General features: G+C 46.9%; 1 protein-coding gene across 1 annotated transcript in view; it reads left to right on the forward strand.

Moving 5' to 3' along the window:
* Positions 1 to 1092: 1092 nt before the first annotated feature.
* The window catches only part of LOC141116710 (Fc receptor-like protein 5), a 68098-nt gene continuing 41675 nt past the window's right edge, over positions 1093 to 27515 (forward strand). Inside the window, exons 1-3 of the mRNA XM_073609102.1 lie at positions 1093 to 1162; positions 4933 to 5178; positions 26831 to 27112. Coding sequence (XP_073465203.1) covers positions 1093 to 1162; positions 4933 to 5178; positions 26831 to 27112 — 598 coding nt within the window. The remainder of the gene's footprint in view (positions 1163 to 4932; positions 5179 to 26830; positions 27113 to 27515) is intronic.

Below are 27515 nucleotides of genomic sequence, written 5' to 3' on the forward strand. Positions count from 1 at the left end.
ACGGTCGGAATTTCAGACAACAAGCTCCTATAGAACATTTTCCGTCAGAAAATCCTATCGTGTGTACGGTTTTCTTGGCATAACAACCGGTGCAGCTAAGCAGCCGATTGGCCGTTATCCCAAGAAGCGGGAGAGGATAACCCCCCACTCCTGCCACCTTCCACGGCTCGCCCGGGCTCTCCTGTCCCACCTGAAGGCCAGAGCGACCAGCCAGCACGTCTGCAGGCTGGCGGGAGACCTGAAAAAAAAGAACGGAATCGGCTTTGATCGGGTCTTGTATCTAGTAACCCGGAAACGATGTCATGACATCACTTCCGATTTACAGAAGATTTAAAGGCGCCAACTTTTTAAAAAAATTACAGCATTCAAAACTCCCAAACTTGACTTTTTGAATACTTTTAAGTGCAGAGGAGGAGTTTGGGGTCAATCTAGTGCGGGAAAAACAAGTCCCTGTACTATTTTCTGTGCGAATCTAATGCAAGTTTAGCCATACAACTGTATGGCTGAACTTGCATTGCTCAGACATCGAATGTGATCGGCACCTGCAGTGTGGGTGCAAATCACATGCAATCTCAGAGATCGCGCTAGTGTGAACCCGGGCTAAGGCGTTTTTCAGGTGTTTAGCTTCAGGTGTCAAAACGCTCAGATGTCAACAGGTGCCATTGAAATGAATGGGCTTTTGCTTGTTGGGCGTTTATCATGCGTTTTTTCGGGCATTTTATAAGCTGAAAACGTTCAGATGTGAATGCAGCCTAAACCGGAATCGATGACATGACCGACCTTTATGTTTTGAGTGCAGAAGAGGGATTTGGGGCCTTATAGACCCCATATCCCTCCATAAGGAGTACCTGGCACTGCCTGTTATGCCTCGGACACATGATCCGATTATCGGATGATAAAAATCTCTTTCGGATAGATCGTTCGATCATCCGAACGTTAGTAAACAGCTTTTGACAGCCTATCACTACAGTCCGTCCAACAAAATCAGAAGGGACAAACACGAAAACTTTGCTCGGACGATAGCCCATCGTACAACAGTCGTTTAATCAGTACAGTATGCGTCCGCAAAAAATCGATAGACAAACACCACGCATGATTGGAAACATGAAAGTAAACCGGAAGGAGAACCCGTATGACACGTATTTGACATCATTTCTGATAGGTAGCTACACACACCAGAAGGTTTTTCCAGAATCGTACAACAAAAATCGTACTTTTCATAGAGCACATTTTGCACTGTTGTATTCGAAATTAGTTTTACGCAACAAAATGCGAACGATACGTCGTACGATAATCTGATTGTGTGTACGAGGCATTACTGTCACAAGGAATGTTTACATTCCCTGTGACCGCAATAACAGTAATCAGAAAAAAAAATTAAAGGGACAGTGTAAAAATAAAAAAAAATGTAATAAAATAAATAACAAGGAAAAAAAAAATTCAAAGCACCCCATTCCTCTGTGCTCATGCGCAGAAGCGGACGCATATGTAAGTTGTGCCCACAAATGTAAACTGTGTTCAAACTACACATGTAAGGTGTCACTGCGATCATTAGAGTGAGAGCAATAATTCTAGCACAAGATCTCCTCTATAACTCTAAACTGGTAACCTGTATAAATGTTTACAGCGTTGCCTATGGAGATTTTTAAGTACCGTAGTTTGTCACCATTCCACGAGCGTGCACAGTTTTAAAGCGTGACATGTTAGGTATCTATTTACTCGGCCTAACATCATCTTTCACATTATACAAAAAACTGGGCTAACTTTACTTTTTGTTTTTTTTTTTAATTCATGAAAGTGTATTTCTTCCAAAAAAGAAGAAAAAGAAGACAGCTGCGCAAATATAGTGTAATATAAAATATTGCAATGATCGTCATTTTATTCTCTAGGGCCTCTGCTAAAAAAAAAATGTAATGTTTGGGGGTTCTAAGTCACTTTCTAGAAAAAACATACAGATTTTATCTTGTAAGCAACAAAGTGTCACAAAAAGGCATAGGCATGACGAAGTTAATATCTGTCTATCTGTCTATCTGTCTGTCTGTCTGTCTGTCTGTCTATCTGTCTGTTTATTATCTATTCTTACACGTCAGAATTAACAACAGTTGAGTTCTCACTGTTCTAAAAATTAAACATGACCATTTATTATCAAATATTAAAATCATCAATAAAACTATAAACTGAAACAGGTGGAAGAATATGAACCCCTCATGTAGTCATCTGCAGCTCTTCTAATGAGTCCCATGGACATTCATACCTCTCCTATAGATATAGAATGAGTAGGAACATTCAGTGGCGTATTTAGGTTTTGTGCTGCCCTAGGCCTGACTGAGCTTGCGCACCCCCTAATTTAAATATGCCCCACCCCTTCCTGTTAAGGCCACACCCCTTTCTTTTAAAGATCCGCCCTGTCATCTTCATTGGAGGAGGACAGAGGGACGAGGCGGGAAGAGGACAGAGAGGCATGCGGCATCTTTTCATTTGGGGGGTAAAGGGATATGTGCTAGTTGCTTTGGGAGGGGAGGATCAGACCCCCCCCCCCCCACTAGCACATATCCTCTCCCCTCCCAAAGCACCCAGCACATATCCCCTTACCCCCCTCCCCCTCATCCATGTGTGCATCTGTTATCTGCCCCCCTTCCCGGTTACTGTGTCCCCCTCCACTGTAAACTATACACAGACCTCAGACCGGCAGCGCGGCTCTTGCACTGAAGTCGTGTCCCTCCTCTGTGGCTCCTTCTCCTCCTGGCTGTGTACACTAGAACATTGGAGCCGAGAAGGAGGAGGAGCCGAGGAGTGTGTGTGGCTGACAGTGGGGAGAGAGGTGGCGGCTGCTACGGAAAGCCGATTGCCGCTTGTGGGACCCCAGGTGGCAGATTTCCTGGGTGCCCACGGTAGCGCACTCTGGCTGCCAGTTACCGAAGCTCAGTGCCGGAACTTGTTGTGGGCTCCGGGACAGTGGCGTCACTAGGTTTGGTGTCACCTCGAGCTGTAAAAATTGTGTCCCCCCCCTTAATTTTTGGACTGGAGGCCCAGCATTGGAGCTCATTGTGGCGGTCAACAAGGCCTAGAGGATATCAGGTTAGGCACTTTCTAATGGCTCAGTCCCTGGGAACAGTAATGGATAATGGCCAACAGGCTCTCTTACCAGACCCAATGAAACCGCAACAGTGATCCCTCCGGCTGGACGTTCGCTCACTCTGGGTTGCCAAGGCGGACTCTGGTCAGTAGTGTAGCATGTCTGTACCCTGGCAATGGCTTTATCTTTCTCCCCCTCTGGTGGTGCGGGTACAGCGTGGCTCTCTCTTTGGTGGTGCGGGAACAGTGTGGCTGGCTCTCTGGTGGTGCAGGTACAGCGTGGCTCTCTGGTGGTGCGGGTACAGCGTGGCTCTCTGGTGGTGCGGGTACAGCGTGGCTCTCTGGTGGTGCGGGTACAGCGTGGCTCTCTGGTGGTGCGGGTACAGCGTGGCTCTCTGGTGGTGCGGGTACAGCGTGGCTCTCTGGTGGTGCGGGTACAGCGTGGCTCTCTCTGGTGGTGCGGGTACAGCGTGGCTCTCTCTGGTGGTGCGGGTACAGCGTGGCTCTCTGGTGGTGCGGGTACCTCGTGGCTCTCTGGTGGTGCGGGTACCTCGTGGCTCTCTGGTGGTGCGGGTACAGCGTGTCTCTGATGGTGCGGGTACAGCGTGGCTCTCTCTGGTGGTGCGGGTACAGCGTGGCTCTCTGGTGGTGCGGGTACCTCGTGGCTCTCTGGTGGTGCGGGTACAGCGTGTCTCTGGTGGTGCGGGTATAGCGTGGCTCTCTGGTGGTGCGGGTACAGCATGGCTCTCTGGTGGTGCGGGTACAGCATGTCTCTGGTGGTGCGGGTACAGCGTGGCCCTCTGGTGATGCGGGTACAGCGTGGCCCTCTGGTGATGCGGGTACAGCGTGGCCCTCTGGTGATGCGGGTACAGCGTGGCCCTCTGGTGATGCGGGTACAGCGTGGCCCTCTGGTGATGCGGGTACAGCGTGGCTCTCTGGTGGTGCGGGTACAGCGTGGCTCTCTGGTGGTGTGGGTACAGCGTGTCTCTGGTGGTGCGGGTACAGCGTGGCTCTCTGGTGGTGCGGGTACAGCGTGGCTCCCTCTTTTTCTCCTCTAACACCCCCCCTCAGCAGAGTGCATGCATGCATGCTGGGGGCTGTAGCATGTCTGTTGACACACAGGGCCGCCATTCTTCAGGGACTATTTTCCCATGATGCCCCCCAGTCTTCTGATTGGCCCTCTGCTGTGGCCAATCATGGGGAGGAAAACAGTGGTCAGGAAGCTGGGCGGCGGCATGGTGAAACCAATTAGAGCCGCTCTCTCTCTCTTCTCCCTTCAGCTGACAGAAAGGGGAGGGGGGGCAAGCGGGGAAGATACAGACAGCCCGCATCTCTCCTCTCCCTGTCACAGCGCTGCTGATCTATTTGCATGAGAACTCCCCCACTCCCCCCCCCTCCCCTTTCTGTCAGCTGAAGGGAGAAGAGAGAGCGGCTCTAATTGGTTTCGCTGTGCCACCGCCCAGCTTCCTGATCGCTGTTTTCCTCCCCATGATTGGCCACAGCAGAGGGCCAATCAGAGACAGATTTACAGCTTTACGGAGGGGCGGCTTGACAGTTCTTACTTTAACTACTTTCTAGCCCCCTCCGCACCCGCACTGATAAGCTGTACTCCCCAGATGGTGGCCCTGCTGTGCAGGAAGAGGGCGCCGCTGCCATTTTCGGGGGGGGGCGGCTTTTTGCCGCCCCCCCGCACAGTGCCGCCCTAGACCTGGGCCTTGTTGGCCTAGGCCAAGACACAGCACTGGAAACATTCCTGTGCTGTGATATCCACTGAGGCATGATTGATGTGAAGTGTCTCTATAAAACCTTTTCTACATTTTACTGTATGACATGATCTTTTTATTCTTTCATTTTCAGATGTCCTCATCCTGCAGACCCCCCCTGATATAATAGAAGGAGATTCCCCGAGTCTGAGATGTCACAGAAAGAATAAAGATAATAATAAAATATACTATTACATTAATGACAACTGGATAATCATCGGTGACACTCTACAGATCCCCAACATAACCACAGCACAGACCGGAATGTACAAATGTGGAAAACATATTCAGATTTCTAAGAATAGCTGGACAATTGCTGAAACATATATTACTGTACAAGGTAAGTTTTGCTTTAATACATTTTTTATTTATATTATTTATATTATTGCTGAAGTATTTGTTTTATTATTATTTATTATTTTATTTATAGTTTTAAGCTTATTAATTCATTACATATTTATTGATAAAATAATAATATTTATATGTGTGTGTTCATATTAGTTCACCAGCTAATAAGGAAATGGTAGCTTATTTTTTTTTAGGGGCGTAATTTATTGTGTGCAAATAGGAGAAAAAAAGGGTGCACATTAAAAAACTTTAATTGAGTAGCAATGGGAATTTGTGCAGTACACTAATCATACAGGACAAGAGAAGTAGTACTGTGCAGAGGGTGTGGCTGCTTGTGGAGCAGCTGAAGTCTGTGTGGTGCTGAGCTCCTCTGATGTCTGGTACAAGCCCAGGGTTGGGCTCCCCTGGGCGGGGATCTCTCTCAGGAGAGTCCCAGGCTTTCTGGCCTACACAAGGACTGTCTGGTGAAGCTGTGGTTGGTGGTGAAGCCGGAGGACAGAGCTCTGGGAATGGGAAGCAATCTGCAGAGACTGTAAGTAGACATGGAAATGTTTGTATGAAAAGTACCGATAATACTGATAAGAGGAAGTCTGGTGATGTTATTCAGCAAAAGAGTTCTCAGCCCAGCCAGTCATTGCAGGCCCAGCAAGCCCAGCACAGTGCAGCTCAGTCTGTTCAGAGACATAATATTATCGCTCAGCACAGTCCAAACTCTGGAAGTGCAACTCAAAGAACCCCTCAGAGTGGGGCTCATTCAGTCCAGGAACATACTAATACCACCCAGTACAGTCCAAGTTCTGGAAGCATGATCCAATCCAGCCAGCCATTGCAAGCCCAGCACAGTGCAGCTCAGTCTGCTCAGAGACCTGTTATTGCTCAGCACAGTCCAAACTCTGGAAGTGCAACTCAATCCAGCCAGTCATTACAATCAATGCAAACCCCTCAGAGTGGGGCTCATTCAGTCCAGGAACTTACTAACATCACCCAGTACAGTCCAAGTTCTGGAAGCGTGATCCAATCCAGTCAGCCATTACAACCACAGCAAGCTCAGCAGAGTGCAGCTCATAGAGCTCAGAGTGGAACAGAGACATCGGTTTCTCCCAGTACTCCTCGCAAATACACCAGAACTTCCTTAGAACAGAAAACCATTAAAGAGAACTTACAACAGTGTGTAATGGTGGGCAGCAGCCAGGGACGTTCATCGCGCTCTAAGCTGCAGCAGAATAAAGAGGAGGGTGGTAATAATTTTCCACAATCCGCCCCAGTGAAACCATCTACATCCAGCAGAGACCCTCAGCCCAGCACTGGTAATGGGAAGGTGGACAAGAATTACAAGCGTCCTGCAGCCGCGAAGCAGAAAGTGTTAAAATCTGAACCTGCGTTGCACCTGGCTGACAAGATTCCTTTCCTTGTAAAAAGAATGGAGTCCCTGAGAAAAGCCAAGACTAAGATCCAGAAGCAGATTGAATGTGTTTATAGACTTAAAGCTGCCAACCCCAAGAAGGAAATTTTATATGACAGCAAACTGAACTCCCTGGGCATTGAACTGGCCGGCGTGTCAAAGGACATTGATGCTGTTCTGGAAGAACTGGGACCAGTGGCGGAGGTGTACCACAATCGTGATCGATTTGAGGCGGGATTGAGTGAAAGGATTGAGTCTTCTACAGAGTCAGACTCTGGGGATCCGGTCCAATGCACGCAGCCACCACATGTGTCTCCTGAAGGGAAGACTGTGCAGCCTCTGGAGGACAGTGAGGTTGGAGTAGATCCTCCTGCTGGACTTCCAGCTCTGGAGGGTGGTGGAAACATCAGTATAACCCAGCAGACATTCACAGTACAGGAGACTCAGAGGAGTGACATGGTGGACTCCCAGCACATGGATTGTGAGAACAGTGCTGCTGCCACTAGTACTCCTGGTGGGAGCCATGCTGGGGTGACTGGTGTTCATGGTGGGAGCCATGCTGGGGTGACTGGTGTTCATGGTGGGAGTAACACTGGGGTAACTAGTAATGATGCTGCTAGTAATGATGATATGAGGTGCAGTGATGTCGCTAATATTGATGTGGTGATTAATTCTGATGTTATCAATGCTGGTATATCTGAATGGGGTCATCAGCAGTCTGAGGGCTCTGAGAATGTAGCGATGGAGGAGTCAGTTCAGAATAACTCTCAGGATTTCCCCCCTTTGGTGGATCCACCACCTGCTCCGCAAGGGAATGCTGGTCCATCTGGTCATGTCCCTCCTCGGAATGCCTGGAGCCGTGGGGCCCCTTCTTTTTCCACCAGTAACAGTTATACTGGTCAGGCCTTTAAGAGAAAGAATGTGGTCAGATTGAAGCATAGGGGTTCTAGAGAGGAGCTCCCTGATAGGAGGTTTGTAGTAAGGGAGTTGCTGTGTCATCAGATGGGGTTTGCTCCTGCAGACATACTGGCAGTCATCAATCTCCCTGACAGACAAGGTTATGATGTCAGCTTTAAGCTCATGTCTGACTTAGACCGGTTCTGGGCCAGTTTCAGTGGTTTGCGGGACAAAGAGGGTTGGAGGAATTTCATCTTTATTCCCATCTCCAAACCTGACACAGCAAATGTTACCATCATTTTCTGGAATGAGTCTGTGCCCCCCCAAGATGTTGTCATCTGGCTTAGAAGACATTGTGAAATGGTTTCTGAGTTGACAAAAACTAAACAGTGATGGGATCTGGACGGGTGGTTGGAGGGTTCTTGTTAAGTTGAGGCAAAGTAACAATGTTACCCATCACCTGCCAAACTCCTTTTTCATTGGGCGGGAGAGAGGAGTTTGCTTCTATGCAGGTCAGCCCAGGTTATGTTATAAATGTGGTAAATCTGGCCATGTGGCGAATGTTTGTACGATCCTGAAGTGTAATCTTTGTGGGGAGGTTGACCACATCAGTTCTACCTGTGAGAAGGTTAAGTGCAATCTATGTGGTGGGCTTGGCCATTTCCATAGGGATTGCCCGGAGGCCTTCCATAATAAGGATGGGGAATCTGCAGACAATGAATTGTTGGCTGCAGCAGAACAACTAGAGGAGGAAGCCTTAATGAATGGGGCTGTATTGACTAGGGAGGAGGTGGTCCCGGAGGTCCAGGAGACTACTCCCGGGCAGACGGACAGTGTTCAGCAGGCTGAGGAGCAGCCGGCCCCACACTCCTCTTCTGTTCCAGTTCCTGTCTCTGTGAAGATCACTGGTCAGAAGAGGAGGAATAGGAAAAAAGATAAATCTACCCGTAAACCCGAAAGTGACTGGACATTAGTGCAGAAGCCAGCTAAAAAAGTGAAAGGGCCACCAGAAGTGGGTACGGCAGTTTCCACCAATAGGTATGAAACCTTATCAGATTCGGATGCTGACTCCTATTCTCTGGGGGCCCAGGAACTGGAGCAGGAATTAAAAAGAGTGGAAAAGGAGTATGTGATTGGCTCAGAGGATGACCGCCCACTAAAAGGCGTCCGCAGAATCTGATATGGAAACTGGTAGTCAGCAGAGTGACTCCGATTCTGACTTATAATGGAATGTTGGAGAAGTATAGATTTATGGAAAGGAGTCTTATTGTCACATTTATTTCCTATTAATGCCCTTTAACTGCTAAGTTTTTGACCTAAACAACATGTCAGTAATTGTTGTATTTATGTTCTTTTCAGTCAGTTAGTTTATTATTATGTATCTTGTTTGTTTTTTACAAATAAAAATCTCCATACATACAGAATAAGAACAGATACCGAGAATTACACCCGGCATACATAACAAGAGAAGTAGTACTGTGCACAGTCCATACATACAGAATAAGAACAGATACCGAGAATTACACCCGACATACAGGACAAGGGAAGTAGTACTGTGCAGAGGGTGTGGCTGCTTGTGGAGCAGCTGAAGTCTGTGTGGTTCTGAGCTCCTCTGATGTCTGGTACAAGCCCAGGGTTGGGCTCCCCTTGGCGGGGATCTCTCATAGGAGAGTCCCAGGCTTTCCGGCCTACACAAGGACTGTCAGGTGAATCTGTGGTTGGTGGTGAAGCAGGACAGAGCTCTGGGAATGGGAAGACACTTGCAGAGACTGTAAGTAGACGTGGAAATGTTTGTATGTAAAGTACCGATAATACTGATAATAGGAAGTCTGGTGATGTTATTCAGCAAAAGAGTTCTCAGTCCAGCCAGTCATTGCAAGCCCAGCAAGCCCAGCACAGTGCAGCTCAGTCTGTTTAGAGACATGTTATTATCGCTCAGCACAGTCCAAACACTGGAAGTGCAACTCAGAGAACCCCTCAGAGTGGGGCTCATTCAGTCCAGGAACAGTCCAAGTTCTGGAAGCGTGATCCAATCCAGTCAGCCATTACAACCACAGCAAGCTCAGCAGAGTGCAGCTCATAGAGTTCAGAGTGGAGCAGAGACATCGGTTTCTCCCAGTACTCCTCGCAAATACACCAGAACTTCCTTAGAACAGAAAACCATTAAAGAGAACTTACAACAGTGTGTAATGATGGGCAGCGGCCAGGGACGTTCATCGCTTTCTAAGCTGCAGCAGAATAAAGAGGAGGGTGGTAATAATTCTCCACAATCCACCCCAGTGAAACCATCTACACCCAGCAGAGACCCTCAGACCAGTACTGGTAATGCGAAGGTGGATCAGGATTTCAAGCGTCCTGCAGCCACGAAGAAAGGGTTAAAGTCTGAACCTGCGCTGCACCTGGCTGACAAGATTCCTTCCCTGGCAAAAAGAATGGAGACCCTAAGAAAAGCCAAGACTAGGATCCAGAAGCAGATTGACTCTGTTTATTGACTTAAAGCTGCCAACCCCAAGAAGGAAATTTTATATGACAGCAAACTCCCTGGGCATTGAACTGGCCGGTGTGTCAAAGGACATTGATACTGTTCTGGAAGAACTGGGACCAGTGGCGGAGGTGTACCACAATCGTGATCGATTTGAGGTGGGATTGAGTGCAAGGATTGAGTCTTCTACAGAGTCAGACTCTGGGGATTCGGTCCAACGCACGCAGCCACCACATGTGTCTCCTGAAGGGAAGACTGTGCAGCCTCTGGAGGACAGTGAGGTTGGAGCAGATCCTTCTGCTGGACTTCCAGCTCTGGAGGGTGGTGGGAACATCAGAGTAACCCAGCAGACATTCACAGTACAGGAAACTCAGAGGAGTGATATGGTGGACTCTCAGCACATGGATTGTGAGAACCGTGCTGCTGCCACTAGTACTTCTGGTGGGAGCAGGGCTGGGGTGACTGGTGTTCATGGGGGGAGTAACACTGGGGTAACTAGTAATGATGATATGAGGTGCAGTGATGATGTCACTAATATTGATGTGGTGAATTCTGATGTTATTAATGCTGGTATATCTGAATGGGGTCATCAGCAGTCTGAGGGCTCTGAGAATGTAGCGATGGAGGAGTCAGTTCAGAATAACCCTCAGGATTTCCCCCCTTTGGTGGATCCACCACCTGCTCCACAAGGAAATGCTGGTCCATCTGGTCATGTCCCTCCTCGGAATGCCTGGAGCCGTGGGGCCCCTTCTTTTTCCACCAGTAACAGTTATACTGGTCAGGCCTTTAAGAGAAGGAATGTGGTCAGATTGAAGCATAGGGGTTCCAGAGAGGAGCTCCCTGATAGGAGGTTTGTAGTAAGGGAGTTGCTGTGCCATCAGATGGGGTTTGCTCCTGCAGACATACTGGCAGTCATCAATCTCCCTGACAGACAAGGTTATGATGTCAGCTTTAAGCTCATGTCTGACTTAGACAGGTTCTGGGCCAGCTTCAGTGGTTTGCGAGACAAAGAGGGTTGGAGGAATTTCATCTTTATTCCCATCTCCAAACCTGACACAGCAAATGTTACCATAATTTTCTGGAATGAGTCTCTGCCCCCCCAGGATATTGTCATCTGGCTTAGAAGACATTGTGAAATGTTTTCTGAGTTGAAAAAAACTAAACAGTGATGGGATCTGGACGGGTGGTTGGAGGGTTCTTGTTAAGTTGAGGCAAAGTAACAATGTTACCCATCACCTACCAAACTCTTTTTTCATTGGGCGGGAGAGAGGAGTTTGCTTCTATGCAGGTCAGCCCAGGTTATGTTATAAATGTGGCAAATGTTTCTATGATCCAGAAGTGTAATCTTTGTGGGGAGGTTGGCCACATTAGTTCTACCTGTGAGAAGGTTAAGTGCAATCTATGTGGTGGGCTTGGCCATTTCCATAGGGATTGCCCGGAGGCCTTCCATAATAAGGATGGGGAGTCTGCAGACAATGAATTGTTGGCTGCAGTAGAACAACTAGAGGAGGAAGCCTTAATGAATGGGGCTGTATTGACTAGGGAGGAGGTGGTCCCGGAGGTCCAGGAGACTACTCCCGGGCGGACGGACAGTGTTCAGCAGGCTGAGGAGCAGCCGGCCCCACACTCCTCTTCTGTTCCAATTCCTGTCTCTGTGAAGATCACTGGTCAGAAGAGGAATAAAAAAGATAAGTCTACCTGTAAACCCGAAAGTGACTGGACATTAGTGCAGAAGCCAGCTAAAAAAGTGAAAGGGGCACCAGAAGTGGGTACGGCACTTTCCACCAATAGGTATGAAGCCTTATCAGATTCAGATTCTGACTCCTATTCTCTGGAGGCCCAGGAACTGGAGCAGGAATTAAAAAGAGTGGAAAAGGAGTATGTGATTGGCTCAGAGGATGACCCGCCCACTAAAAGGCGTCCGCCCCCTGATCCTGGATCCGCAGAATCTGATATGGAAACTAGTAGTGGGCTGAGTGACTCCGATTCTGACTTAAAATGAAATGTTGGCGAAGTATAGATTTATGGAAAGGAGTCTTATTGTCACATTTATTTCCTATTAATGCCCTTTAACTGCTAAGTTTTTGACCTAAACAACATGTCAGTAATTGTTGTATTTATGTTCTTTTCAGTCAGTTAGTTGGTTATTATGTATCTTGTTTGTTTTTTACAAATAAAAATCTCCATACATACAGAATAAGTACAGATACTGAGAATTACACCCGGCATACAGGACAAGAGAAGTAGTACTGTGCACAGTCCATACATACAGAATAAGAACAGATACTGAGAATTACACCCGGCATACAGGACAAGAGAAGTAGTACTGTGCAGAGGGTGTGGCTGCATGTGGAGCAGCTGAAGTCTGTGTGGTGCTGAGCTCCTCTGATGTCTGGTACAAGCCCAGGGTTGGGCTCCCCTGGGCGGGGATCTCTCTCAGGAGAGTCCCAGGCTTTCCGGCCTACACAAGGACTGTCTGGTGAAGCTGTGGTTGGTGGTGAAGCCGGAGGACAGAGCTTTGGGAATGAGAAGACACTTGCAGAGATTGTAAGTAGACGTGGAAATGTTTGTATGAAAAGTACCCATAATACTGATAATAGGAAGTCTGATGATGTTATTCAGCAAAAGAGTTCTCAGTCCAGCCAGCCATTGCAGGCCCAGCAAGCCCAGCACAGTGCAGCTCAGTCTGTTCAGAGACTTGTTATTATCGCTCAGCACAGTCCAAACACTGGAAGTCCAACTCAAAGAACCCCTCAGAGTGGGGCTCATTCAGTCCAGGAACATACTAATACCACTCAGTACAGTCCAAGTTCTGGAAGCGTGATCCAATCCAGCCAGCCATTGCAAGCCCAGCAAGCCCAGCACAGTGCAGCTCAGTCTGTTCAGAGACATGTTATTGCTCAGCACAGTCCAAACTCTGGAAGTGCAACTCAATCCAGCCAGTCATTACAATCAATGCAAACCCCGCAGAGTGGGGCTCATTCAGTCCAGCAACTTACTAATACCACCCAGTACAGTCCAAGTTCTGGAAGCGTTATCCAATCCAGTCAGCCATTACAACCACAGCAAGCTCAGCAGAGTGCAGCTCATAGAGCTCAGAGTGGAGCAGAGACATCGGTTTCTCCCAGTACTCCTCGCAAATACACCAGAACTTCCTTAGAACAGAAAACCATTAAAGAGAACTTACAACAGTGTGTAATGGTGGGCAGCAGCCAGAGACGTTCATCGCGTTCTAAGTTGCAGCAGAATAAAGAGGAGGGTGGTAATAATTTTCCACAATCTGCCCCAGTGAAACCATCTACACCCAGCAGAGACCCTCAGACCAGCACTGGTAATGGGAAGGTGGATCAGGATTTCAAGCGTCCTGCAGCCGCGAAGCAGAAAGTGTTAAAGTCTGAACCTGCGCTGCACCTGGCTGACAAAATTCCTTTCCTGGTAAAAAGAATGGAGTCCCTGAGGAAAGCCAAGACTAAGATCCAGAAGCAGATTGAATGTGTTTATAGACTTAAAGCTGCCAACCCCAAGAAGGAAATTTTATATGACAGCAAACTGAACTCCCTGGGCATTGAACTGGCCGGCGTGTCAAAGGACATTGATGCTGTTCTGGAAGAACTGGGACCAGTGGCGGAGGTGTACCACAATCGTGATCGATTTGAGGCGGGATTGAGTGGAAGGATTGAGTCTTCTACAGAGTCAGACTCTGGGGATCCGGTCCAACGCACGCAGCCACCGCATGTGTCTCCTGAAGGGAAGACTGTGCAGCCTCTGGAGGACAGTGAGGTTGGAGCAGATCCTCCTGCTGGACTTCCAGCTCTGGAGGGTGGTGGGAACATCAGTATAACCGAGCAGACATTCACAGTACAGGAGACTCAGAGGAGTGACATGGTGGACTCCCAGCACATGGATTGTGAGAACAGTGCTGCTGCCACTAGTACTCCTGGTGGGAGCCATGCTGGGGGGACTGGTGTTCATGGTGGGAGCCATGCTGGGGGGACTGGTGTTCATGGTGGGAGTAACACTGGGGTAACTAGTAATGATGCTGCTAGTAATGATGATTTGAGGTGCAGTGATGATGTCACTAATATTGATGTGGTGAATAATCCTGATGTTATCAATGCTGGTATATCTGAATGGGGTCATCAGCAGTCTGAGGGCTCTGAGAATGTAGCGATGGAGGAGTCAGTTCAGAATAACTCTCAGGATTTCCCCCCTTTGGTAGATCCACCACCTGCTCCACAAGGGAATGCTGGTCCATCTGGTTATGTCCCTCCTCGGAATGCCTGGAGCCGTGGGGCCCCTTCTTTTTCCACCAGTAACAGTTATACTGGTCAGGCCTTTAAGAGAAGGAATGTGGTGAGATTGAAGCATAGGGGTTCCAGAGAGGAGCTCCCTGATAGGAGGTTTGTAGTAAGGGAGTTGCTGTGTCATCAGATGGGGTTTGCTCCTGCAGACATACTGGCAGTCATCAATCTCCCTGACAGACAAGGTTATGATGTCAGCTTTAAGCTCATGTCTGACTTAGACAGGTTCTGGGCCAGTTTCAGTGGTTTGCGGGACAAAGAGGGTTGGAGGAATTTCATCTTTATTCCCATCTCCAAACCTGACACAGCAAATGTTACCATCATGTTCTGGAATGAGTCTGTGCCCCCCCAGGATGTTGTCATCTGGCTCAGAAGACATTGTGAAATGGTTTCTGAGTTGACAAAAACTAAAGACAGTGATGGGATCTGGACGGGTGGTTGGAGGGTTCTTGTTAAGTTGAGGCAAAGTAACAATGTTACCCATCACCTGCCAAACTCTTTTTTCATTGGGCGGGAGAGAGGAGTTTGCTTCTATGCAGGTCAGCCCAGGTTATGTTATAAATGTGGTAAATCTGGCCATGTGGCGAATGTTTGTACGATCCTGAAGTGTAATCTTTGTGGGGAGGTTGGCCACATCAGTTCTACCTGTGAGAAGGTTAAGTGCAATCTATGTGGTGGGCTTGGTCATTTCCATAGGGATTGCCCGGAGGCCTTCCATAATAAGGATGGGGAATCTGCAGACAATGAATTGTTGGCTGCAGCAGAACAACTAGAGGAGGAAGCTTTAATGAATGGGGCTGTATTGACTAGGGAGGAGGTGGTCCCGGAGGTCCAGGAGACTACTCCCGGGCGGGCGGACAGTGTTCAGCAGGCTGAGGAGCAGCCGGCCCCACACTCTTCTTCTGTTCCAGTTCCTGTCTCTGTGAAGATCACTGGTCAGAAGAGGAGGAATAAAAAAGATAAGTCTACCCGTAAACCCGAAAGTGACTGGATATTAGTGCAGAAGTCAGCTAAAAAAGTGAAAGGGGCACCAGAAGTGGGTACGGCACTTTCCACCAATAGGTATGAAGCGTTATCGGATTCGGATGTGGGTTCCTATTCTCTGGAGGCCCAGGAACTGGAGCAGGAATTAAAAAGGGTGGGAAAAGAGTATGCGACTGGCTCAGAGGATGACCCGCCCACTAAAAGGCGTCCGCCCCCTGATCCTGGATCCGCAGAATCTGATATGGAAACTGGTAGTCAGCAGAGTGACTCCGATTCTGACTTATAATGGGGGTCTTATTTTTTCTCCTCTTTGCTGTGATGGCAGGTTTTTCTCTAAACATTGTCTCCAGCAATGTGAACAGCATTAAAAACAGGAGGACAAGGCATGCCGTTTTTGAACACCTCAGGTACCTGGATGCTGATGTCTATTTTTTACAAGAGACACATCTAACATCTGTTGGACTTATGCGGGAGGCAGAGAGGGAGTGGCACACAGGACCCTCATTTTGGTCTTTGGCTGTGGAGTCTTATGCAGGTGTTGCCATCCTTTTCAATACTAAGGATGTGACGGTGCATAGACTCACTGAGGTGTCAATGGGAAGATGTCTTATATTGGAGGTAACAATTCACGGCAGGAGACTCCGATTAATTAACATATATGGGCCTCAAACAATAGCAGGAAGAATTGGGTTATTTAATGATGTGAAATCATATCTTTTTACATCAGTCCCTGTGGTTATGGTAGGAGACTTTAATGTCACTAGGACATCAAGTGACCGTTCTTCTGGTAGGGTGGTGGGTAGTGACTCCAAAGTTCTTAATCGTATTATTTTGCAAACCGGTTTAAGTGATATTTTTGCACAAAATGGCAGGAAGCCAGGCTTCACCTTCTTTCGCGGTAATATCAAAAGCAGACTAGATATGGCACTGGTAAGTCCTACAGAATTGGTGACCAATATGAGTGAGAAGCTGGTACCTTACTCAGATCATGTGGCCCTTTACTTTTGTCTGGGAACCTGTAAGCATCCTGATATGGGCAGGGGGCTATGGAGGCTAAACTCTAATCTTTTAGAAGATGTATCTGTCCAGCAACAAGTACAGAACCTCTTGCAACACCATGATGAAAGACTAGACTTCTATGACTGTACTGCGGATTGGTGGGAGGATGTTAATAAGGACATCTCTTCTCTCTTGAGGAAGTTGTCTGCTAAAATGGGGAAAAGTAGATATAGCTATTATCTCAGGCTGAGGAAAGAGCTGGAGTCGCTTTATTCTGGCGGGTTGGAGGCAGGGAGGAAGATTGATCAAGTAAAATCTGAGCTAAGTCAATATCAATATAGCAGATACAACTCCCTGGTATTTGAACGGGATTATGGATCCCCAGGGACACCTGATCCCTTTGAAAATTGTAGGGACAAGGTGACTAGGAAGTTAATGATGGGCCTGAAGGATTCCCAGGGGATTTTGCAGGAGTCTCAGGAGGGTATTCTGGGAGTGGTAAGATCATACTATGCTGACTTATTTCGGGAGAAGGGTTTGGATAAGAAGAAGATGGCACAGTTCTTGGAGGCGGTTCCAGGTCCTGTTGTTGATAATTTGGATTTTTCTCCTTTGACAGCAGACATAACGGTGGAGGAAGTTAGAGAAGCTATTGATAAATTACGTCAAAAGAAGGCACCAGGACCTGATGGCATTACAGCTGAATTTTATAAGAAATTTAAAGAGCTCCTGGCTCCGATTCTTGTGGATGTGTTTAAAAGTTGTTTGGAGAAACGCCTGATGCCTCCATCCATGAGAGTATCATCCTTAGTTCTGCTGTTCAAGGGTAGAGAACCTAATGACATCAAGAATTGGAGGCCTATAGCCCTTTTAAATGTAGACCGGAAGATTCTGGCAAAAATATTATTTTCTAGGTTGAAGTGTTTTTCTCCAGCACTATTGACAGACTGTCAGTATGGCACGGTAAAAGGGCGGAATATTTATGGTGCTCTCATTTCCCTGAGGGAAGCTTTTGAGAGGTGTAAGGTTCTTAGGCATGGGAAGTATATGGTGAGTTTAGACCAAGCTAAAGCTTTTGACAGGGTTGACCATGGGTATCTGTGGGCGACTTTGTTAAAGTATGGTATCCCAAGGTTATTTGTTGATTGGCTGAGAACTTTATACTGGAAAGCTGAGAGTTTTCCACTTATCAATGGGTGGCAGGGCGGTACTTTTGGGGTTGAGGCTGGGGTGAGGCAGGGTTGCCCCTTGAGTCCCCTCTTATATGTTTTTGTCATTGATCCTTTTTTGAGATCACTGCAGGAGTGTGATTTTCGGGGGGTACCTGTGCCCCATGCCTCGGCCCTATCCGTATTCGCTTATGCGGATGATGTCACTGTAGTGGTGTCCACCTCCCATGAGGCCCAGTTGCTAGCAGCTTCCATTGGAACTTACTCTGAGGCCTCTGGGTCTCTTGTCAACTTTGAGAAGAGTGAAGCTCTCTGGACACTGCAGGGTGATCCAGATTTTGATCTGCCCCAGTTTGCAAAAGCTTCAAGTTGTCTTAAGATCTTAGGGGTTAAGTTTGGAAGGGAAGATAATGCCAGGCTAAATTGGGAGGAGAAATTGGATGCTGGTAATGCAAGGGTTCAGCGATGGAAGAATTGCAAGTTGACCTACAGAGAAAGGGTCAAAATGTTGAAGACGTACTTAATTCCTATCTTTCTATATGTCTCTATGGTTTTTCCGTTGCCAGAATCTTTCTCTGTATGGCTCTTCAGTCTGTTTTTTCAGCTCTTCTGGGGTAATAGACTGAATCCAATAAAAAGAGGGGTTACTTACCTGCTGAACAAAGAGGGTGGGTTGAATATGATAAATCCTAAGGTGTTTTTTGATTCTCTGTTTCTTAAAGTTAATTTTGGGTGTTTGGACTCCGATGTTGGCCCTCCGTGGGTAAACAGTGTTAGGGCCTGGATATTGCCTCGTGCAGAGTCCTGGATGCGGGGCGGTTCTCTCAAGAGGAAGAGATGTACTCAGGGTTATCTCCCACCATATCTGGACTCAGCTCTGAAGTCTCTGAGGAGGTGGGGGATTGAGAAATCCTACCTTGAAAAAAGTCCAAGGAAATTGTTATACCGGAGGATCTGTAGGACCTTTTTCTGTTCTCCACTTGTACTCAGAGACTGCACTACAGCTGTTATGGAGGAAAGCTTAAAGTTGTTGAATAGCCCCAGATTACCCTCAAAGTTTCATGACATTGCCTGGCTGTCTCTCCATGGGAAGATGTATGTGAGGGGGAACATGAAAGGTCTGGCCGCATCTGAAAGGATCTGCCCTTTGGGCTGTAATCAGGAGGAGTCCATGGAGCATTTCTTGGTGGATTGTTGGGGAAGCCATGAAGTCTGGAAGGAAGTAGCTGCTGGAGTTGGGATCCAAAGGTTGGAAAACCTAAGTTGCTCAGACAGGCTTTATGGTGTTCCCCCAACAATACACGGTGTAGATAGAGGGACAATGTACATCATCATTACCGTAGTCAAGTACTATCAATGGCATGCAAGGACTAAAGTTGCCATGCATAATGAACAGTTTATCTCCAGTAAAATTGCAGGTTTAGTGTTATCCGAGTTACGATGGATTAAGGGCTTGGAAATTAGGAAATGTTGGAGAAGTATAGACTTATGGAAAGGAGTCTTATTGTGACATTTGTTTCCTATTAATGCCCTTTTTTAACTGCTAAGTTTTTGACCTAAACAACATGTCAGTAATTGTTGTATTTATGGTATTTTAAGTCAGTTAGTCTGTTATTATGTATCTTGTTTGTTTTTACAAATAAAAATCTCCATACATACAGAATAAGAACAGATACTAAGAATTACACCCGGCATACAGGACAAGAGAAGTAGTACTGTGCAGAGGGTGTGGCTGCTTGTGGAGCAGCTGAAGTCTGTGTGGTGCTGAGCTCCTCTGATGTCTGGTACAAGCCCAGGGTTGGGCTCCCCTGGGCGGGGATCTCTCTCAGGAGAGTCCCAGGCTTTCCGGCCTACACAAGGACTGTCTGGTGAAGCTGTGGTTGGTAGTGAAGCCGGAGGACGGAGCTCTGGGAATGGGAAGACACTTGCAGAGACTGTAAGTAGACATGGAAATGTTTGAATGAAAAGTACCGATAATACTGATAAGAGGAAGTCTGATGATGTTATTCAGCAAAAGAGTTCTCAATCCAGCCAGCCATTGCAGGCCCAGCAAGCCCAGCACAGTGCAGCTCAGTCTGTTCAGAGACATGTTATTATCGATCAGCACAGTCCAAACTCTGGAAGTGCAACTCAGAGAACCCCGCAGAGTGGGGCTCATTCAGTCCAGCAACTTACTAATACCACCCAGTACAGTCCAAGTTCTGGAAGCGTGATCCAATCCAGTCAGCCATTACAACCACAGCAAGCTCAGCAGAGTGCAGCTCATAGAGTTCAGAGTGGAGCAGAGACATCGGTTTCTCCCAGTACTCCTCGCAAATACACCAGAACTTCCTTAGAACAGAAAACCATTAAAGAGAACTTATAACAGTGTGTAATGATGGGCAGCGGACAGGGACGTTCATCGCGTTCTAAGCTACAGCAGAATAAAGAGGAGGGTGGTAATAATTTTCCACAATCTGCCCCAGTGAAATCATCTACACCCAGCAGAGACCCTCAGACCAGTACTGGTAATGGGAAGGTGGATCAGGATTTCAAGCGTCCTGCAGCCACGAAGCAGAAAGTGTTAAAGTCTGAACCTGCGCTGCACCTGGCTGACAAGATTCCTTTCCTTGTAAAAAGAATGGAGTCCCTGAGAAAAGCCAAGACTAGGATCCAGAAGCAGATTGAATGTGTTTATAGACTTAAAGCTGCCAACCCCAAGAAGGAAATTTTATACGACAGCAAACTGAACTCCCTGGGCATTGAACTGGCCGGTGTGTCAAAGGACATTGATACTGTTCTGGAAGAACTGGGACCAGTGGCGGAGGTGTACCACAATCGTGATCGATTTGAGGCGGGATTGAGTGGAAGGATTGAGTCTTCTACAGAGTCAGACTCTGGGGATTCGGTCCAACGCACGCAGCCACCACATGTGTCTCCTGAAGGGAAGACTGTGCAGCCTCTGGAGGACAGTGAGGTTGGAGTAGATCCTCCTGCTGGACTTCCAGCTCTGGAGGGTGGTGGAAACATCAGTATAACCCAGCAGACATTCACAGTACAGGAGACTCAGAGGAGTGACATGGTGGACTCTCAGCACATGGATTGTGAGAACAGTGCTGCTGCCACTAGTACTCCTGGTGGGAGCCATGCTGGGGTGACTGGTGTTCATGGTGGGAGTAACACTGGGGTAACTAGTAATGATGATGCTGCTAGTAATGATGATATGAGGTGCAGTGATGATGTCACTAATATTGATGCGGTGAATAATTCTGATGTTATCAATGCTGGTATATCTGAATGGGGTCATCAGCAGTCTGAGGGCTCTGAGAATGTAGCGATGGAGGAGTCAGTTCAGAATAACTCTCAGGATTTCCCCCCTTTGGTGGATCCACCACCTGCTCCACAGGGGAATGCTGGTCCATCTGGTCATGTCCCTCCTCGGAATGCCTGGAGCCGTGGGGCCCCTTCTTTTTCTACCAGTAACAGTTATACTGGTCAGGTCTTTAAGAGAAGGAATGTGGTCAGATTGAAGCATAGGGGTTCCAGAGAGGAGCTCCCTGATAGGAGGTTTGTAGTAAGGGAGTTGCTGTGTCATCAGATGGGGTTTGCTCCTGCAGACATACTGGCAGTCATCAATCCCCCTGACAGACAAGGTTATGATGTCAGCTTTAAGCTCATGTCTGACTTAGACAGGTTCTGGGCCAGTTTCAGTGGTTTGCGGGATAAAGAGGGTTGGAGGAATTTCATCTTTATTCCCATCTCCAAACCTGACACAGCAAATGTTACCATCATGTTCTGGAATGAGTCTGTGCCCCCCCAGGATGTTGTCATCTGGCTTAGAAGACATTATGAAATGGTTTCTGAGTTGACAAAAACTAAAGACAGTGATGGGATCTGGACTGGTGGTTGGAGGGTTCTTGTTAAGTTGAGGCAAAGTAACAATGTTACCCATCACCTACCAAACTCTTTTTTCATTGGGCGGGAGAGAGGAGTTTGCTTCTATGCAGGTCAGCCCAGGTTATGTTATAAATGTGTTAAATCTGGCCATGTGGCGAATGTTTGTACGATCCTGAAGTGTAATCTTTGTGGGGAGGTTGGCCACATCAGTTCTACCTGTGAGAAGGTTAGGTGCAATCTATGTGGTGGGCTTGGCCATTTCCTTAGGGATTGCCCGGAGGCCTTCCATAATAAGGATGGGGACTCTGCAGACAATGAATTGTTGGCTGCAGCAGAACAACTAGAGGAGGAAGCCATAATGAATGGAGCTGTATTGACTAGGGAGGAGGTGGTCCCGGAGGTCCAGGAGACTACTCCCGGGCGGACGGACAGTGTTCAGCAGGCTGAGGAGCAGCCGGCCCCACATTCCTCTTCTGTTCCAGTTCCTGTCTCTGTAAAGATCACTGGTCAGAAGAGGAGGAATAGGAAAAAGGATAAATCTACCCGTAAACCCGAAAGTGACTGGACATTAGTGCAGAAGCCAACTAAAAAAGTGAAAGGGGCACCAGAAGTGGGTACAGCAGTTTCCAATAGGTATGAAGCGTTATCAGATTCGGATGCTGACTCCTATTCTCTGGAGGCCCAGGAACTGGAGCAGGAATTAAAAAGCGTGGAAAAGGAGTATGTGATTGGCTCAGAGGATGACCCGCCCACTAAAAGGTGTCCGCCCCCTGATCCTGGATCCGCAGAATCTGATATGGAAACTGGTAGTGGGCAGAGTGACTCCGATTCTGACTTATAATGGAATGTTGGAGAAGTATAGATTTATGGAAAGGAGTCTTATTGTCACATTGATTCCTATTAATGACCTTTAACTGCTAAATGACCAAAACAACATGTCAGTAATTGTTGTATTTATGTTCTTTTCAGTCAGTTAGTTTGTTATTATGTATCTTGTTTGTTTTTTACAAATAAAAATCTCCATACATACAGAATAAGAACAGATACTGAGAATTACACCCGGCATACAGAACAAGAGAAGTAGTACTGTGCAGAGTCCATACATACAGAATAAGAACAGATACTGAGAATTACACCCTAGACAAGGCAACTGGTAGTGTGCACACTGCAGAGTCCATACATATAAATACTGCTTACTCCTGACCCCAGCAATGCTGTGCATTACTTACTCCTAACCTTTGCTCTGTGTGTTACCTACTCCTGAACTCTGAAATCTGTGTGTTACTTACTCCTAAACCCCTCACTTGGTTTGCTATTTACTCCTGACCCCTGCATTTTCGGGATTACCTACTCCTGACCCCTGTATTCTTTGCATTACTTATTACTGCCCCCTGTGTTTTCTGTGTAACTTGCACAGAAAACATCCCTGCACTCTGTGGGGTTGATTTACTAAAATGGGAGAGTGCAAAATCAGGTGCAGCTCTGCATAAAAACCAATCAGCTTTTAGAATTTTTGTCAAAGCTTAAATGAACAATCTGAAGTTAGAAGCTGATTGGCTACCACACACAACTGCACCAGATTTTGCACTCTCCAGTTTTAGTAAATCTCTGTGTAAACCCCCTTACTTCTCACCCCTGCATTCTTTGCTTTACCGTCCCCTGACCGCTGCACTCTGTTGCTTTCTCTGGACTCCTGTGTTTTATGCATTGCATACTTCTAACCAGTGTTCATTTTGGCAGCAAATTTCGATTTAGTTTTAGTCTTAGGACTAAAACTGCATTTTAGATTTAGTCCCATTTTAGTCTTCTGCAATTGTTTTAGTTTTAGTCGACTAAAATGTCCTACGTTTTAGTCGACTAAAATCTTCAGTACATTTGAGTCGATTAAAACTCATTTTAGTTGTCTAAAATCTAAGGGGTGTAATTAAATTGTAATGCATTAGTTAACATTTCTCTACAATTCCCAAACTCATTATATACTGCTGGAGTGAAAAATGTAATATGTTATTATGTATGGTATTGAGGTATGAACATGTACTACAGACCAGTGTTAATTTTGAAGTCAAATTTCAATTCAGTTTTATTCTTATGCCCCGTACACACGGTCGGATTTTCCGATGGAAAATGTCCAATCGGAGCGTGTTGTCGGAAATTCCGACCGTGTGTGGGCCCCATCGGACATTTTCCTTCGGATTTTCCAACACACAAAGTTGGAGAGCAGGAGATAAAATTTTCCGACAACAAAATCCGTTGTCGGAAATTCCGATCGTGTGTACACAAATCCGACGCACAAAGTGCCACGCATGCTCAGAATAAATAAAGAGATGAAAGCTATTGGCCACTGCCCCGTTTATAGTTCCGACGTACGTGTTTTACGTCACCGCGTTCAGAACGATCGGATTTTCCAACAACTTTGTGTGACCGTGTGTATGCAAGACAAGTTTGAGCCAACATCCGTTGGAAAAAATCCTAGGATTTTGTTGTCGGAATGTCCGAACAAAGTCCGACCGTGTGTACGGGGCATTAGTCTTTTGACTAAAATGGCATTTTAGTTTTAGACCCATTTTAATCTTTTGACTAAAATGCTATTTTAGTTTTAGTCATATTTTAGTCATCTCAATTGTTTTAGTTTTAGTTGTATTTTAGTCGACTAAAATAGTATTCATTTAGTCGACGAAATGAACACTGCTTCTAACCTCTGCATTCTGTGTGCTACCTACCCTGCACTCAGTGTGTTATTTACTCCTGACCTCTGCACTCTGTGAGTTACTTACTCCTGACCCCTGTTCTCTGTGCTAACCTGCTTCTGACCTCAGCTTAGGGTTGCCACGAACCCGAACCCGAACACTTTAGCGGCGCACTGCAATTTTTTTTTTTATAGTATAAACTATACAGATAGTTTGCTATTAAATAACATTTCTAATCATATGAAGTTAATAACAAGAGTCCCCTTTACATCAAAGTCCACAGCGTTCCCCTTTTACATCTGAACTCGTGGAGTTCCCTTTCACTGTAAGGGGGGAATCTGCAGACTCTGATGTAAGGAAGAACTCTGGGGCCTCTACCATAAGAGATGCTCTGAGAACCCTGATTTAAGGGGGAACACTAAGAACTCTGATGTATGGAGAAGACTCTAATGTAAGGGGAAACACTGTGGACTCTGGTGTAAAAGGGGAGCTCTGATGTAAGGGGTGCTCTTAGAGCCCTGATTTACCTTAGTGTACTTACTCAGGTGCAGGAGAGAGAAGAGGGAGACTTCATTCACAGACAGGGATGGATGGTGAGCTCACTCATCCCTTGGCAGTCAGCACCTTTCATCCAGATGTATCTGAGGCTGCTGGGTTTCAAATTTCTGGCCCCAACTTTCCTTTTCTGAGGCACAGCGCCGGAGATTGGAGTGTGGGCAGACACAGAGGGGCAGGGGAGGGGAGAGGTTCAGATCAAGCCCTCTCTACTCTCCCATCTGTGTGTGTTTGTTTGGGGGGGGAGGGGTTTTTAGTGCTGGCTTTGGGCAGTGTGAAAGAGTGTAACAGACACTCTCAGCTTAGACAACTGCATACAGCAACCCTGCTGGGAAGCCATAGTCCAGTCTGAATAATGTGTCCGGGTTTCAGGCAGTCTGAAACCCGGACACATGATTCTAAACCCGAACTGTCCGGGTGAATCCTGGACAGGTGGCAACCCTACCTCGGCTGTCTGTGTGTTACTTACTCCCAACCTCTGCTCTCTATATGGTACTTACTCCTGAACCCTGCACTCTGTGAGTTACTTACGTTTGACTGCTGCAGAATGTGCTTTACATATTTCTAACCTTTGCAATCTACCCGCTCCTGACCTCGGCTCTCTGTGTGTTACTTATTCCTGACCTCTGCACTCTGTGAGTTACTTGTTTCTGACCTCTGTACTCTGTATGTTACTTACTCCTAAGCCCAAGCTCTGTCTGTTAATTACTCCTGACCCTTGCTCTCTGTGAGTTACTTACGTTTGACTGCTGCAGAATGTGCTTTACATATTTCTAACCTTCACAATCTATCCGCTTCTGACCTCGGCTCTCTGTGTGCTCCCTACTCCCAACCTCAACTCTCTGTGTGTTACTTATGCCGCGTACACACGGGTGGACTTTTCAACCGGACTGGTCCGACGGTCTTTCCGACTGACTTTCCGACGGACTTCCGACGGACTTTCGAACGAACGGACTTGCCTATACATGTTCAACCAGAGACCAACGGATTTGTACGTGATGACGTACACCGGACTAAAATAAGGAAGTTGATAGCCAGTAGCCAATAGCTGCCCTAGCATCAGTTTTTGTCCGTCGGACTAGCATACAGACGAGAGGATTTTTCAACCGGACTCGAGTCCGTCGGAAAGATTTGAAACCTGTTTTATTTCTAGGTCCGTCGGACTTTTGGGAAAAAAGTCAGCTGGAGCCCACACACGATCAAATTGTCTGACGGAGTCAGGTCCGCCGGACCAAGTCTGCCGGAAAGTCCGCTCGTGTGTACGCAGCATTACTCCTGATCTCTGCACTCTGTGAGTTACTTATTCCTGACCTCTGTACTTTGTCTGTTACTTACTCCTGACTCCTGCTCTCTGTGCTTACCTGCTCCTGACCTCGGCTCTCTGTGTGTTACTTATTCCCAACCTCTGCACTCCATATGGTACTCCTGACCCCTGCACTCTGTGAGTTACTTACATTTGACTGCTTCAAAATGTGCTTTACAGATTTTTAACCTCTGTAATCTACCTGCTCCTGACCTCGGCTCTCTGTGTATTACTTACTCCTGACCTCGGCTCTCTGTGTATTACTTACTCCTGACCTCGGCTCTTTGTGTATTACTTACTCCTGACCTCGGCTCTCTGTGTATTACTTACTCCTGACCTCGGCTCTCTGTGTATTACTTACTCCTGACCTCGGCTCTTTGTGTATTACTTACTCCTGACCTCGGCTCTCTGTGTATTACTTACTCCTGACCTCGGCTCTCTGTGTGTTACTTACTCCTGACCTCGGCTCTCTGTGTGTTACCTACTCCTGACCTCGGCTCTCTGTGTGTTACCTACTCCTGACCTCGGCTCTCTGTGTGTTACTTACTCCTGACCTCGGCTCTCTATGTGTTACTTACTCCTGACCTCGGCTCTCTGTGTGTTACTTACTCCTGACCTCTGTATCCCATGCAATGCATTAAGCACTACTGACCCTTAGAACCATGGGCTCAGGCTTTATTTGAGCATGCTCCTTTATGTACCTCCCACTGTTACCATAATTTGCATCTGGGTGTGGTTTATTGTGGTTTAAATGTGGGTATGGACAGTAGGGTATACCTGGGTTTCATTTTTGAAAATCTGGTGAGCCTTACAGTATCAGAACTGTCAAAAATACAGATCAACCTGGAAACTATGCAGTCTCTGGTGAATCGGAGGAATATTTGTGTGTCATGCAGGGAGAAGGGGTGAGGGGGGTAAAAATCGGGGGCATTGTAGTCACTCATGCAATTAATAAAAACCACACATTAGATTTTCTTTGGTTTTCATAGATCTGTTCACATCTCCAACAATAAAAAATGATCCTGACCCCCTACAAGAAGGTGACGACATGACAGTGATATGTAACACCAGACTTAACCCACTCAGAGGCAGCACAGAGCTGCACTTTGCCTTCTACAGAGATGGACGGACTGTGCGGGGATACGATGTATCTGATACATACAGAGTGCGGTCATCTCAGCTGGAGGATTCTGGGAATTATACCTGTGATGTGAGGACGGCGTCTGACACTGTGAGGAAGATGAGTGAAAAGTTATCAATTCAGATCCAAAGTAAGAAAAATTAACTGACCTTTGCAAATGTTTATTTTAAAATATTTTTGTCTATTTCTTCCAGATCTGTGCAGTAATCCAGACCGCTCACTGCTGCTCTCTCTCCTTATGCAGGGAGTTTGGTCTTGTCTCCGCCCCCTCCTGTAGTTTTCTGTAGTGAGTTGGCCTCCTGGGCCCCTCCCACAGCGCTTCTCTTTGCATGGGCTATTTAGAGCATAGTGATGATGTCACTGCTACTTTCACAAGGTAATATCTGGGTTTGTAAAGACATTTGGTGCACACAAAGTGTAATTTTTATTCTTTGTGGCTATCAAGGAATATATTGAAAGTTTTGGTGTCCTGGAGGTCAGCTTCAAGGAACTTTTGTTTGGTTCAGGCACCGCTGGTGCCAACTTAGTAAGTC

This window comes from Aquarana catesbeiana, linkage group LG13, assembly GCF_042186555.1.
Source record: "Aquarana catesbeiana isolate 2022-GZ linkage group LG13, ASM4218655v1, whole genome shotgun sequence".
NCBI lineage: Eukaryota > Metazoa > Chordata > Amphibia > Anura > Ranidae > Aquarana > Aquarana catesbeiana.